Source organism: Lygodium microphyllum, chromosome 27, assembly GCF_053477565.2.
Source record: "Lygodium microphyllum isolate KBCC chromosome 27, Lygodium_microphyllum_v1.1.10, whole genome shotgun sequence".
Taxonomy (NCBI): Eukaryota; Viridiplantae; Streptophyta; class Polypodiopsida; order Schizaeales; family Lygodiaceae; genus Lygodium; species Lygodium microphyllum.
Genome location: NC_141161.1, coordinates 70,385,792 through 70,401,738, shown reverse-complemented (window position 1 = coordinate 70,401,738; position 15,947 = coordinate 70,385,792). Strand labels below are relative to the sequence as shown.

The 15,947-nt window shown below is 39.8% G+C and overlaps 1 protein-coding gene across 4 annotated transcripts; it reads left to right on the top strand.

Annotated features, from left to right (window-relative positions):
• The first annotated feature begins 2,302 nt into the window (after positions 1–2,302).
• On the top strand, positions 2,303–10,978 carry LOC148012443 (uncharacterized). 4 transcript variants are annotated; one of them, XM_087669303.1, is made up of 11 exons: positions 2,303–3,032; positions 3,615–3,684; positions 4,427–4,507; positions 4,819–4,935; positions 5,154–5,534; positions 6,211–6,629; positions 6,885–6,984; positions 7,122–7,181; positions 7,333–7,482; positions 7,583–7,711; positions 10,427–10,978. In XM_087669303.1, the coding sequence occupies exons 1-11, from the start codon at positions 2,881–2,883 to the stop codon at positions 10,754–10,756; spliced, it is 1,989 nt and encodes a 662-aa protein (XP_087525429.1). In that variant the 5' UTR covers positions 2,303–2,880; the 3' UTR covers positions 10,757–10,978. The 4 variants fall into 4 exon arrangements, with proteins under 4 accessions (XP_087525429.1, XP_087525428.1, XP_087525427.1 ...); XM_087669302.1 differs by having other exon boundaries at positions 3,615–3,696; positions 4,828–4,935; XM_087669301.1 differs by having other exon boundaries at positions 3,615–3,696; positions 10,427–10,977.
• The last annotated feature ends 4,969 nt before the right edge of the window (positions 10,979–15,947 follow it).

Sequence of the window (15,947 nt, the reverse complement as noted above, 5' to 3'; positions counted from 1 at the left end):
TGACTTTGGAGGACTATGGCCACCTTAAATATATAAGTGTGGTTTTGACTTTGGAGGATTATGTCACTTAGTGCGGTTTTGACTTTGGAGGACTATGGTCACCTTAAATATATAAGAGTGGCACACAAGCTCATTATTAGTTTTTAAATTAATGCTTTAAAGAAATATACATGATTATATTTATATAGAGTAAATTATAGATTAAAAGCTTCTTCACATGTCAAGCTCAAAGAAACATTCTCACTACTATGTGAAAACTACTTTTGTGATTATGAACTCTACACATATTTAATGATATGATACTAACATTGGGCTCATCTAGAAGGATATTACATAACAACTTTGAAATGTAAATGGATTATGCCACATAGTGTGGTTTTGACTTTGGGGGTCTATGGCCACCTTAAATATGTAAGAATGGCGCACAAGCTCATTATATGGGTTTATAATTAATATATTAAAGAAAATGTACAAAATTATATTTATGGAAATCAAATTTTAGATTAAAAGCTCCTTCACATAAGCTCAAAGAACCATTTTCATTACACTTTGAACACTACTTTTCTGATGAAAATTATAGAGAGATAAGGTCCTCTACATGCCATGCAAGTGGTAAAACAAGACTTGAATGAGTCTCCTAAGAAGGAGTGGGTGTTTCTAGATCTAGATAGGTTTTATAGTTTGACACCTTACGTCTTTTGCCTACTATTTGAGAAAGTGGCATCTCAACTTGTCGAAGAGTTGGTTAGGTTTGAGGATTTCCTATTCGATTTAAGCCTATAGGGATTTTATATTGTAAATAAATTTAAAAAAAATCTAAATTTCTAAAAATGTATGTCCAAATTGCATGATTTGCCAATTTAAGACGAGTCTAATGAGATTTGTGTATGTTTCCTAATAATTTTCTTTTGTTAAATGCTCCTCTTTTGGGAACATGTAATGATGATTTGTCAATTTGTTTGAAATTTCCCAAAGAACTTGTGAGGTGAAGGTAATGTGAAGTGAAACATCCTAGGAGAAGTTCAATCCCTTATTGCTTAAGGACAAATCCTCATTGCCAAGGGCTAGGTCACACTTGGTGGTAGTGGGGAGAGGACACTGAGGGAGCAAGGAAGCCCCACCATCTCCCACTAGTGCACAGTCACACCCAATGCGTATGGTGTTAGCATGGTTTTCTTAACCCTCGAGAAGTCCCCACAAACCCTTATGAGAAAGTAAGATTTAATGGACCATTTGCAGCACTATCGACTTCCATTAGTCTCCACAAATGAAAGCAGGTCTTTGATCAATCATCCTTTTGCTTTGACATGTTTTTTTAGTGACCTCTAACATTTTGTCAGAGATGGTTTGCGTAGATTCAATCCACAGCTCATGTGTCTTTGAGAATGGCATTACATGCAGCTAGATCCATGGGTATTGTGAGTGAAGAAAGCCGAGATTGCATTTGGAGTTGAAGCATAGGACATTCATTGCACATGCCAGATACATTGTTGGCATCAAGTGTGATCTTCTTTGAGAGACCATCCATTTTCTCCTCCATGTTCTTTACAATGTGATCGACGGCCAGGTTAGCGAGACGAATAGGGGTTAGCTTCCAAGCTAAGTTGGTTGTGAGCCTCAATGTTAAGTTGTGAACTTAGACATGGGCTCAAAGAGCCTAGGCCCTACTAGTAACTACCTGATGGTTCTATAATACAAAATTATTATTATTATAAATCTATTTTAGGGATGGGATTTTGGCAAAGTGTGCCAAATAATGCGTGCAGGCATCACGACTACGCCAACATCATGGGGCGACAATATAGTTATAACTTATAGTATACATTATACATAATACCGAGAATAGGAAAGAGAGAGAGAGAGAGAAGGGCTGGGGGGCGGGATAGTGGGTCCCATGCAACCCATCATCCATAGCCACCCATCTATAGCATTAAATGTCTTGTCGCCCCCCCGCACATGCTCTTCAATGCCGATCGCTCTCGCTTTTTATTGGCGGGCGTCATCGTGTCAGCAAACCCTCGGGCCCACCTAAGAAAATTAATTAACCTCAATCAATATAAAACAAAATAGATTAACATGAGTACAAAATAAAAAGAATGAATGTCCGGTTTTCGATGTAAAACAAACTAATGTGAGAAATAAAAATAGCGAAATGTCCTGGTTTTTTTTCTAGCCTTTCCCAAACTGTAAAAACTATGTTTTCACCGACGCGAGAAAACAGACTTAGGAAGGTCTGCTTTTGCCTTCCTCCTGCGTGCCTCTTGGACCACTAAATTATAATAACTACTTATAATAACAAAGAAAGACCGACCGAAGGAAGAGGAAGTGGAAGGAAGGAGGACGAGGCGGCCGCCATAGCCGTCATTCATCCTCCGAGTTTGCACACAGCACTAGCTTTGGTTCTTGAATTAATACTGTGTCTGCCTCTCCTTTTCACCGTTCGTTTCTCACACTTATGCAACCGCGTTGTGGTTCTTATCTATCAAGCAGTGCAAGCCTCAAGGCTGCAAGCCTTTATCACACAGAGAGAGAGAGAGAGAGAGAGAGAGAGAGAGAGAGAGACTCTGACAGAAAGAGAGAAGGTGGTGTCTTGCCTGTCATTACCGTCTCCCGCCAGCTTCTCCATCGCTGATCAGTGATATCTCTGAGAGAGAGAGAGAGAGAGAGAGAGAGAGAGAGAGAGAGAGAGAGAGAGGTGCCGCGCCTCTCATTGCCACCTCCTACAAGCCTCCCCATCGCACACGTCAAACAGCGCTGCTTGATCAGTTCTGCAATGCATCTTAATCCGCCATTGACGAGCTCCTCTTGCGAGCTTTTCATGTAAAAAGCAGCTGAAGATGCCCCGTTCACGTCTTGTCTAGCCTTTGGATTGAATGAAGCATGGGTGGAATGAGCAAGGGACGAGCTCATTGCCAGATATTGGATCCAATCCAAGGCTCTCGCTATGATGCGGGAGCTTTCCGGGTTGACCTTCCTTCACGGCGCCACTCTGATCAAGGATTCGCTTCCTCACCGCATTCTTTCTCTAGAAGGTAAGCTGCAAAGTTTGTGTGTGTGTGTGAGTGTGGGTGCGCGCACGCGCACGCGTGCGTGTGCGTGTGCGTGTGTGTTCTCGAAGAGAGGGGATTCTCAGTTCTGATTGATCCAAGAATCAGAGGATTCACAAACTGCACGTTAACAATCAGCTTCTCCGCCTTTCAATATGTGTACTGTGTCGCAATCATATGACAGTAAATTGCTTGATTGACCTTTACGTGGACTAACACACTGGAATATTCTTGTCGATTGCGTCCCATTCCTTCAACAACTTTTAGTCACAATTCAGAGAAAGTTGCAATGCATTCTGTATAAACTTTCATTAAGTAGCTTCCTAAGTTCAGTGTACATGGATTTCCAGTGTTCCTTGTACAGACCTAAGATTGCTGAGGTTGCGAGAAAAATGCCATGGTGGAAAAATACGTGAATTTGCAGAGTGGCCCAATTTTCTCATTATCTGTGTGGAAAGAGAAGAGGAAAGTTAGAATGTCAGTGAGCAGCAGACTTAAGAGTAAAAATTCTAAAAACTAAAGAGAGTTTAGGTTGTGGTCCTGAGATGGCTCTTTGATGATCTGCAGTGCTCCCAATGATGATCTGGACTTAGAAAGCTGGTATCAACCCGCTTGCGCAGACTTTCAACCTCTACATGTGAGTCGTGAGGTAGGTAATTGTCAAAGCTGTATTGGTTTCTTCTTTGAATCCTTTTATTGAATTAATGAAAGTGTGATGCTCCTGTTGATACTTCTCAAACATTGGATGCCAGAAATCTCAATAGCGAGATTAAGGTAGCAACACAAGCTAAGCAGTATGCATAATAATCTTGTCTGTCACAAACATCAGTAACTTCACAAGTCATTTATTCCGCTGTCTCTGCGTAGCTCTAACACTAGTTTTCAAGGCCTTGTCTATATACCCAGAAATTGATAAATTTTGTGGTGAATTTTGAAATGAGGCTTACAAGCGTTGAGAAAACGAGCTTACTGGTTATGAAGTTGTTTCATTGAACTGGCTTGAGGATCGAAAACGGAGCTAGTGTGAAAGTATTATCCTTGGTTAGGATAGGATGTAGAACCTTTATCATCTCTCATGGGAATATTGTCTGCAAATCAGGATTTGCTCAAAGAAACAAGGCATTTAGTGATTCTCTGAACTCATTAAATTCCTTGACCGAAATATTTGTGGTAGAGTTAAAGATAGTATTATGGGTGATGTAGTAAGAGCTGGTTGAATTCATTACTTGCTTGACTGAAATATTTGTGGTAGAGTTAAAGAGAATATTAGGGTGAGCATCGTGCACTGCATTTCACTGTGGTGAGGAGTTGGTTGACGTCCATGAACCTCAAAAAGTTGGAAATTCTAACCCTATGATTACTCTGATTCGTTTCAACAGAATCATCTGGACGAGTCCATAAGTGGAAATGACAAGAAGAAGAAATCGGCCAAAAAGCAGAGGGCAGAGCTTGAACAAGATGTAAGCGACACTTTTGTGTTTAAGATATACAATGATTTATTCTTCAGAGGATAAGGAAAAGGCATTCATATCAGATCAGAAGTTTTTGAGTACATTCAATAGAGAAATGTTAACCTGTCTGTTTGCACTTGCAAGATTAATCAGTAGGATTAATGATGATAGTGCTTCAAAAGGGGAGTAATCGTTTCATGTGAGGAAGGGTCTGTAATATGTATTACGGAATTTAGAATACTGGCTTTAAATTTTCAGTTTCGTATATGCCGCATCGCATTAATGCAAAGATCGGCACTTTTTCACTCTGATGGGCACAGGTGGTGCAGTTGCAGAAACACCTGAGAAATGAAATGGATGCAAGGCTTGCTTTACAAAATGCCATGGACAAATCGTCCGTTGCCATTTCACCTGGTCATTCCCTTCTCACCTCAGAGGTACATTTTTCAAATAAACAGAAGTTCTGACCTTTAGTGATTTCAATGTGTTCTGGACTCGTTAAGTTTTGACTATTGACGATGAAGTGGGCCGTGATGAGGGTGAAAACTGTTGTAGGAGTATGTAAGGAATAGCCTGGTTTGGTTTCGCATCATGTATACAGTCTGCAACTGTTTCCAATGTTTATGGAAACCTTACTTCGTTCATTTCTGGACAGACGAAAGAGCTTATTGATGAGATAAAATTTCTTGAGGAGGAGATATGGAATCTGGAACATCATGCTCTCTCACTTTACCGAGGTTTCTTCAATCGTTGCCTTTCTCCTTCCCCCTCCTTTTTTTATGGAAGGGATGAGACTGAGTGCCAATTTTCAAGAGATGATAGGCAGCAGAATCAAAATAGGCAACCTTATCAACATCAAAGCACGGAACTGAAGGCTACCCTCAAGCAGAAACAGACCTCACCTCACCTGCCAAGCATAGCCACACCTGCTACCTCACCTCAAGTGAAGTCAAAGCATGCTCCCATGTTATGCGAGACAATAAGCATTGCAAGGCATTCTCAAGTATCTCGTTCACAGTACCTTGTACGAGCCAAGGTAAATAATTGCTACTCTTTTCTTCATTGCACTGAACTAGACATGCTTGTTCTTAAACGGAAATTAGATCTATGCCGTGTGATTTTTCATGATTTTACTTTAGGTCAACTTGTTGCGATGATGATCCATCTACACTCTATTTTCTGTTTGCACGTGAATTTTGTTTCGGTTGTCTTGTTGCAATGGACCTCTCAGTGCCCTCTTTACCCAATAGCTAAGACAGGAAAGGGCTCCAAGGCAAATGCAGTTCATAGTCCTATTTTATATTTACTGTTAATTGCTCAAGGCAAATGCAGTTCATAGTCTTGTGGTTTTGGAAGGTTATCAATGCTCAGATGATGCAATGTCAGAAGTTTTGCTTTGCAGTTCCTGTTTTGCTACACATAGATGTAAAGCTTCATATTTCCTGTGATAGAGAGGTGATTCCAGATGTCCATTGATGCCTATTAAGATTCAAGAATGTCCATATTTGTAATTCCTGTTTCTAATTCCTGCCAAAAGTGTAAGCTTAATGATCGAGTGTCCTTTTGTTTCAAGACTCAAATCTGAAATGTACTTATACGAGTGATTTGTCTGGGTTTGAATCTTGATTACGCAGTTTGTGGGTTAGCAAAGGTCTTAAGGAAAATATTCTGTACAAGAGAACTGTTTTTCTCACCTTTCAACGTACTTGCAGAACCAAAAGGAGATCTCTAGCAAGAGCAATAATAAACCGGTAGAGGAAGATGGACCCCGTCTATTAAGAGATTATCTATCAGGCACACCGAATCAACTATCAGAAGATCTAGTTCGATGCATGGCAGCTATCTACTGTAAACTTTGTGACCCACCCTCTTCTCATTCTGCATTGCCAGATTCACCATCATCATTCGCATCTTCTTCCACAAGCTTGTCCTCCCTCCATGGAATTTTTAGTGATGGATGGTCACCTGGCAGCAGAGCAAGCTCCTGTCATGATCCACCACTAATAGACCCTCTTCAAGTTAAAGGGAAACATGGAAGGTCGAATTCATACAGCTTCATGCTAGAGATCCCTTGGATCTCTTTAGACAAAGACAGGCTGAACTATGCTGGACGTTTGCTTCGGGACTTCAGGTATTCTGTCTTCTTTATGGAAAGAACTGCTTCTAGTATTTCTATATTAAGCATTTCTGTGAAAAAGTCCTCTTTAAAAGGTCGCACGTAAGTCATGCTAAATCTTCATAGTTCTGGCAAAAGCGATCACAGTACCATCTGATTTACCGTTTTATCTCGCTACGGGCTGCAAGTGCTCATTAATTTACCTGACTGTTGATCCTTAATATGATCATATCCCTGCAAAATTCTCATTGTTACTGTATGAGACTTCAGATCCATGGTTGAGCAGCTCGAGAAGGTTGATCCTAGCCAGTTAAAGCATGACGAAAAGCTAGCCTTTTGGATCAATATCTATAATGCACTTCTAATGCACGTAAGTCACTTTTTAAAGAGTGTAGTACAATGCACTTCTTATGCATGTGTGCCTCTTTTTAAAGTATGAATTCTTAATTCTCTGCTGCTTGTATCATGCAAATCATATTCTCAAATGTAATTGTGGTTTATATGCAGGCATACTTAGCTTATGGAATACCCCGGAACAACTTAAAACGTATGACTCTACTCCAAAGGGTAAGCTTATAAGCTCCTGAAAACATGACCATAATCTTGTGTCCCATTCTCCAGTGGTAGTTGCTCTGTTCAGGCAAACCAACAGCAGAACTGTAGCCTAAGGGTTGGATCCGCCTTAATAAATGACTTTTCTTTACATCCCTTTCAACAGTGGACTTGCAGAGGAACCTTCCGCCTTTTGGAAAGGGTACTTATAAACTGCTGCTGGATGCAGGCTTCATACAAGGTTGGAGGTTATTCTGTCAATGCGTCTACAATAGAACACAACATGCTACGCTGCACATCTCATCGTCCCAGCAAGGTAGGCCATGTTCTGAAGTCAGCAGCTCGTTGTTTGTGTGCATCTGGTCTCATTCTGCCTTTTGCTGATCATGTGATCCTTTGGGTGTTGATTTTTGAAGTGGCTCTCGAGTTTGCTTCTACCGGGTTCCAAATTCAAAGGCAGTGATGACAAACGTGCATATGCAATTGATAAGGCAGTTCCGTTAGTATGTTTTGCACTTTGTTGTGGAGGGCGATCTGATCCTGCGGTAATGTGCATGATAACATAAACCTATTTTTGAGAGATAGAGGACATTCAGAAAACAAATTTTCAAGTTCTCACTGTTATGACAATGTTATGTCTTGAGAAGTAATCTGTTATAGGGCACTGGGCAAAATTTAACTATATATTTTAAGCTTGATTGCTGACATATTTTTCTAGGACTGATGCATGCCATTAATCATAGTTGACACTCAAAACAGTCAAGGTTCCCTTGTCATTTTTGGATCATCCCTTGATGTAAGATGTGATCCGTGATACTTTGGCAAAGGGGCATGAGAAAAATAGGATGCTCCTTTCATTAAGATGCACGATCCCATCTAGACATGGATATATTAATTATGCCCATCATAAAGCTCTAAGCTTCTTAAGCACCGTTAAAGAAACCTCCTCAAACCACTCCATGACTTCTGTTGAATTTGTAGGAATAAAATTTAGGTACATCTGCATTAACTCCTTTTCAAGTGTACCAACCACTGCGTCCTCTATTCTGCGGATGGCCATCATGGCACCCCTTGTACAGGTGCCTCTCCTTCCCAATCTCTGAAAGAAAGACAAACTCAACGGTTCCAATTGAGCCATCCAGTTGAGCAAGATTGGGTGTATTCTTGACACATTCAATCTTCAGGATCTTGTCACTTGTCCTACTCCCCTTCTGATTGTGGATCCACAAATTGGGTCTATAGCAAATTCAACACCCATGTGGGATTGACCCAACTCTCAAGCTCATTCCTTGCACTTCGATTGCACCTCCAAGGTTTGGACCTTATTGTCCTCTCTCTATCAGGTCAAGATCTTTTTCCATAGAATAAACCCTTGAAATGAAGCTACAACAACTCTTTCGCAGATTCCCTGACCACAAAAGATCACATCAAGATGGAGGAGCTACGGGATTAGCTTGCATTCCTTGGAAAGCAGTTTTCCTAAAGTGACATCGCTGTGGCTATGTTGTCACATCGACTGTCCTTGGTGTATGATGTTTTCCATAACAATCTTCTCACCTTGTGTTTGGGACACAATCACCTAAGAGGAGTAAGTCCCTATGGTTCTTGATCAAGATGTGTGACATTGGGAGATGCAGTCAGGTGGAGCAAGATCTGCTAGCCATGCTTTCGCCACTGGCATAGCTTCAGGGAAAGGGTATAAGCAGAAGAAAGGACAGAAAGTCAAATTGGATTGTCCTTATGTCTTTGATTTTAACACAGTTCTACTAGACTGTCCATCTTTTTGACTTTTGTAGTAAAGATTCTCCACATTCTAGACAAGGACTTCCGTCTCCTCTGTCTATGGCTTTACCATCTTGGTACTTAGGTTATCTTGATTAACCGGTCAATTTCCTTCACTACAGGCCCATCAGCTTGAGATGAAGGTGTAGAATTGCATCCACCACTATTCTCAATCTGTTCACACTGCACACAGCCTATCTTTTGTAGTGCATTGCAGATGTTGCCCACATAGGAGCGTGGGCGGTATTTTTCTCATGCCAGCTGATGGGTGGTCAAGTTGGCCTGTCTCATACCCTTTGCCTCTAAAGGCAGCCGGTCACATGCCTCCAATAGCAAATTTCATCCAGCCGCCATTTTTTCTCATCCCTCTTGGTGAGATTCTCATATTCTGCAATCAGTCCAATGCCCTCACTCACATGGATCACACATGTGCAAGTGCTAATTGTTCAGTCTTGTATTTTGTTCAGATCAGAGTGCTTTCCTTCCGTTTCATGTGTGTTTTATCTGTTTTTCTCTTCTCTCCATGTTCTTTTGCTTCTGTTGTGCACTCTCACAAACTTGCCACTTCAACTTGCTCAGACTCCTCTAAAACAACAAGATGTGCCTTTGTTAATGTACGATCCTCCTGAAGAAGTACACCAACAATGGCAAATGCTGTAAGTGGAAAAATATGTGCTCCAATCTATGACAGAAAGTGTGCACATGCCATCTCCTATGAGACTCCAATGTGGGTGCCATAGAGAGCACCTCAGAAGAGAGACTTGGTGCTAAGGTTAGCTAGAGCTTCCAAATAATCAAGAGTATTGTGGACCTCCTTTCTATGGCCAAAAGATCTGATCTCCAGGGAATCACCTACAGTCCGGTGGATGCAAGGCCAATCACGTAAAATGGAAATGAGAAAGCAAGAAAATGCAGCACAATGTAAAGTAAACTAGTTACTCTCGTCTTTGCAATTAAGAGACTTGGGTGCTATTACTACGCCTTATTGATTAATCTATTGGAGTGGAGGCAACACCAAGTGCTTTGTCGGAATGGATGCCCAGGCATATCAAAGACAAGTTGGTTTATCCATTGCCTGTTCATCTTAACATCATAGAGGTTTTGATGATTGGCATGGTCACCTTTCTTCTTGCCCATGTTGCCGTGGATGCGAAGTCTCTTGATAATCCAGCGCAGCCCACTTGTGATGATGCTTTAAAGTGGCTGAGAGAGAGAGAGAGAGAGAGAGAGAGAGATTTTGTTTCCGTAGATGGTGAATCTTGTACCCTATTTCTGTTATTTCTGAAGTTCTGCTCCCTGACATAGAGACCATGCAAGCTAGTTGTAGCCTCTCTATGCAGTTGCCAACATTGTGCATCTTGATCTTCGTAAAAAGCCTGTAACTGAAGCACTCTGTATGGAAACAAATATCTGTTGTTAAGTTGTGTCTAATAAGAAAGCCATGGCCAAATGCTGATGTCATTGAACTTGCAATACAGGTGAGAGTCTATACAGCCAAAAATGTGCACGAGGAACTGGAATGTGCCACGAGAGAGTTTGTGCAGGCTAGTGTGGGATTTCAAAATGATAGGAAGGTGCTTCTCCCAAAAGTGTTTGAATGGTATGCTCGGGAAGCATCGCTCTCATCAAGCAGCCTGCTTGATTGGGTATCGCAATCCCTCGATATCAAAGAGAGAGAGGCAATGAAAAGGTGCATTCTGTCAAAGCCACACAAGAGTACTTCCCACTGCATAGAATGGGTTTCCTACAACTTTAGCTTTAGATACATAATCGACCGTGATGTCACAGCAAGACCTTATTCAAGGTGACGTTCGCCATGGCGCCACAAATCGCTAACATGCGTTCTATAAAGACGCTCTGTACATAACCCAAGTCTCTTGTTGATCTTCACTAACTCCTTTTAACTATCAAAGAGATACACTAGCCATTTGTAATGTACAAGCTCGCAATTCTCATGCTTTATATAAACGGAATTTGCTAGTCCTCCCATGTGCTACTTTATATTCTATGGGAAAACTCTCATTTGTTATCTTTGGCAAGCATCGTTTCCACAATATAAATGGGTGTGCAGGGCTGTGTCCTAACATATCCATTAATAAATTTGGGGGGGGGGGGGGGGGGGGGGTTGGGGTTCTCTCTCTCTCTCTCTCTCTCTCTCTCTCTCTCTCTCATATGTCATCAATAAGGGGAAGTATGTAGCACATACTTAAATTTTACTTTTTGAACTTACATTTTGTGTTTTTTTCTTTTTCTAGAGGTTGCCTTGTGTTTGGAATGTGGCAAAGCGCGATGTAGATTTCAAAGAGAGATTTGTTGACCCCTCTCTTCCTCTTACCTTGTAATGTGTAGTACTTATTAAAACGTAACATCCCAACATCATCACTATATTGGAACACAAAAGTATCATTAAGAAAATGAAAGTTTCTAATAGTTTTTTTTTGGAATGCATTTTCATATTATGTTAATTCAAGAGCCTTTCACAAGGAATATTTGCCCGTGCAACACTTAGCTAGTAGTTGAGAGAGTCCAAAAACTTCACTATTGTTGCCCAATTTCTAATAGTTTGCTCAAACTTCTCATATCTTTGATAAGGTTGAAAGTTTGCAAAATCACTCTACCACAAATTTGAACAAGCATAAGCATGGAATAAACCCAAATGCCAATATTTTCTAAGCTATACACAACCTTCCCCTCCCATCCCCCACATTTAGAAAGTTAATCAAGGGAAAATTTGTAAATGTTACAACTAAACAATTACATTGTCATTGTTCTCCAAACTCTCCTACTCCGTATTGCTCCCTACATTATACCCCTATGTTTCGTATTATCATATGTATATGTATATACTATTATAATTGAAGGATCTTTCAAAGCTAGGATCGATCTTAGATGGCATCCATAAAAGTTAAATGTTGTTTCTTTTCTCCAAAGCTAGCTAAGTTGCTAATAGCCACCTCTAGGAAGAGAGAAAAAAGAGAGGATGATGGCAAGTCTCTCTCCTCCCTCATTACCACTTGCACATGGCTATCATTACTATTTGTGCCCCTCTCTTTGTCTCTGTCTTTGTGTGCACCGTGGTTTGTGCATGTGGGTGCCAAGTAGGGTAAAGGGGCCAATAAAGTAGCGTCCTCCAAAAGGAAAACACACCCCACCCCAATCGAGTGACAATTTTACAAGAAAGATGTGGCTTTTTTAGCCACTTAACAATATAATATGAATTTTTAAAAATTACAAATGAGCTTAAGTTAAACAATTGAGCCATGTAAATTTTCTTATATTTTAGATTTTGTAAAACCCTAAAGCAATGCATCCTTGAGTGTCACTCTATTGGCCCCTCACTGTCCCTCTTTTATGAACCTTTCATTTGTAACTAAGGCTACTTGATAAAAATATCAAAATATCTTAATATTTTTTCTTTGAGCTCTATATAATATAAATTGTTTGACCATTAAAAAACATTTATGCAACTCACTTGGAAAAAATAATTTAATGGAGGATTGTTAGATGACAATCTATTGGCTCAGGTGAGAGCGCGTAGGTGAGTGAATGCGGAGTGTTGCACCTTTCACACACACACACACACACTCTCTCTCTCTCTCTCTCTCTCTCTCTCTCTCTCTCTCTCTCTCTTCTCTCTCTCTCTCTCTGTGTGTGTGTGTCTCAGTCTCTGTCGCTCTCTCTCAATATGTTCTATCATCGGCCCTTGGGTAGAGGCTAAATAGATGATAGAGGCGGCTCGTGTTGTAGAGGGATACAAAGGATCTAAGACAACTAAGGCTGGGAGGGAGGGAGTAGCAGCAAGGTTGCAATAGAGGGAAGAAGGGGAAGCATGCAACTATCTACAATGACACTTGGCCTTTTCGAGCTTGAGGGTGGTGCCAACAAATATTTATTTCTATTGTTTACTCTTGCCGTAACATTTGCTAGGCTACTAGTACGTGTCAGCTCCTCAAGCGTCATCATGTATGTGTACATGGTGGACATGGGGGTGAGTTGCTTCTAGCTGCATGCACACGCATCTAGCTTCTTCCAACTTGCCCTGACTAATTCATTCCCCCTTCTAATTGATGCTTACATTCAATCTCTTCTATCATCTTTCCATATTTTCCCTTCTTTTTTGTGCTCCAGACAGACACAAACACTATTGAGAGAGAGAGAGAGAGAGAGAGAGAGAGAGGAAAGAAGATGATAGAACATACACGATGTTGTTGCTCATGGAGGCAAGAGGTTGCTTCATCCAAGGCGCTCTTTCTAGGTACATTTATTTACTTCTTCCTTCTTGTTCCATGTGTCACACAAGCTACTCCTGGTGCTTAGCGAGTGTATGACAAGGAGTATCGGCTATAAAAATTGACTTTGTCTAAATAATGCACACTAAGATAATAGTGTTTTTGAAACTTTTCCACAAACCAAACACTAAAGTTTTGTTGTAAACTTCTGGAACTTCCAACAACAAGAAGTTAGATAGCCTTGAAGCGACCCTCCTCTCTCTTATCTCACAAGACAAATTTTACTCACTCACAAGGAAGGCAACCCTTAGCACTTCACTCTCTTCACTTTATATAATATCTCCTCTCCCAAAACACTTCTTGTGTTTTCGAAAAGCTAAGGCTTTTCTAATCATTCTTGTTTTTTAAAAAACCTTTTAGCCTTTTAGGTTTCTAAGATTTTTGTTATGTTCCACCGCGTTTCTTTCTTTGAATCTATCCTCATAATAGAACTTGTCTTTCATAGTTATTTAGGGCAACACGCCATAATTGATGCTTTTTTCAAGCTTGACCTTCAACGCTTTGATTTGCTCCCCTCAACATGATCCGTTTAGAAGATCCTACTTCTTCATGCAGTGCCAAGATCTCATTCTCCATATTGTTTAAGTTGTTATGCATCTCTCTTTCCAATGTTGTAAACTCATACTCCCTTTGAAATGCTTGCTTTTCCACATCATGGACTTCCTCCCTTAAGGAAGTATTTTCGACTTCCATGGCACTCTTCAATTTCTCTCCTTTGCTCCACCTTGCAGATCATGTCCGTGAATTGCTATACTTGTTGCCTCAACACGATCTAGCAATATTTTAAATATGTTTTTTGAGTTCCTTCAATTAATGGATAAGATTAAGCTTCTTTTTCCATTTTTGAAGTGATTTTTAGTGTCATAGGCTCGACACTTGTCTTTTCTGTCTTCTCTTGGGGCTTTGCTAACTATTTTTTCAAAGCACCTTTGCTTTCAGATATAGTAACCAATTCTCGAATCGTCTCTGCTTTCTGGATACTATATTCCAAGAAGTAATGATGAAGTTTCATAACATTCTGAACCATAGCAAAAATTGCTCCACCTCCAAATCTTTTTATACTGTACAAAAGCATGCTTATTCTCTATTGTGGATTCAAACTTTGACTTGAACCTTTTGTTTCTATATGAATTTGCGATAGAAAAGTAAGCATATTTCTTCCCTAATCTATCAGATATAGTGTAGAAGCATCATCTGAAGCATGTTGTATCCCATCTACCATACTTAGATTCCTTAGATGAGCCTAACATTATAGAATTCCTTCCTCAACTCCTACACAGGAGCAGAAAAACTCTAAAGATAGTGATGATGGGCAATGCTATCATTATCATCTGTAGCTCCTGATCAAAGTCTACTTTAGTCTTGAGTTGCTGCTGAACCCCTTTGAGCAATTAATATTTTTTTCTATGAATTCCTTAAACTTATGATCCAACAATTTTCTTTACTGGTGCAACCACTTTAAGTCGTGCAACCTTGATAAAAATAACCTCATGCGATTAATACATTTTTGAGTTCACGATGAGCTTCTTCTTATAGTACCAAAGCACTTTGATGTTTCCAAATGTCTCCCTTTACCCCAATCTTTTGTTTTCTTCATATCACCCACCATTTCTCTTTTGACAATAATCTCCTTTTGTCCTCTTGCTTTCGGTTTCATGCAATGTAACCTAGTAGAAATATGTTGTTGAAATTAAACTTCGTGCCCAATCATTCATGACATTGAGAAGAAATGCACATTTGAATCCATGCGATGCAATCAAACAAGCAATGTTTCACACACAAAAAAAGTATGCACTAGAAAATAGTGCCTAGCCTATCTACATGTGCATGTGTGTCATGCAACATGTAAACATAATTCCTTGATTAATGAAGATCCTTAACCTCACCTCTCATCACTCAGACAGGAAATGTTGTACTCCACTCCTCCCACCCAAAAAATCTTACAATTACTCTCAACAAAAATATGGTCCTCATGATTTCAACTAAGAAAACAACCCATCTCACAATTGGAGGCGTCCTTCATGACCCTCAATCTCCCCCAACCACCTTTTCCACTCAACCAAAAATTTTGATTTGAGTGATGAAAATCCCAACTCTCGTGCGTACAAGAACTGCGCATGCACAATGAAGGCGCTCTCTCAAGTGCATGTGCATCTAAAACTTATTGCATATTAAATCTATTTATTGAGTTTCTTCAATCTATGGATATGATTAAGCTTATTTTTTCATTTCTGAAGTGATTTTTAGTGTCATAGGGGCTCTACTAAATGTTTTTTCAAAGCACCTTTGTAGTAGCCAATTCTTGAACCATCTCTGTTTTTTGGATACTATACTCCAAGAAGTAATGATGAAGTTTCATAACATTCTAAACCATATAAAAAATTGCTACACCTCCAAATATTTTTATAATGTACAAAAGCGTGCTTATTCTTTCTTGTGGATTCAAACTCTGACTTGGACCTTTTATTTTTATATGCATTTGCAGTAGAAAATTAAGGATATTTCTTCCCTAGTCTATCAAATAGTGCAGAAGCATCAAAAGCATATTGTATCTCATCTACCATAGTTTGATTCCTTAGATGAGCCTAATATTATACAATTCTGTCACAACTCTATAGAAACAAAATTTGTATCCTTTTTCATTAATTTGTCTATATAATGATTTATTAAATTTATTTCCTTTGCACTAATTAGATATAAAGAAAAGTGC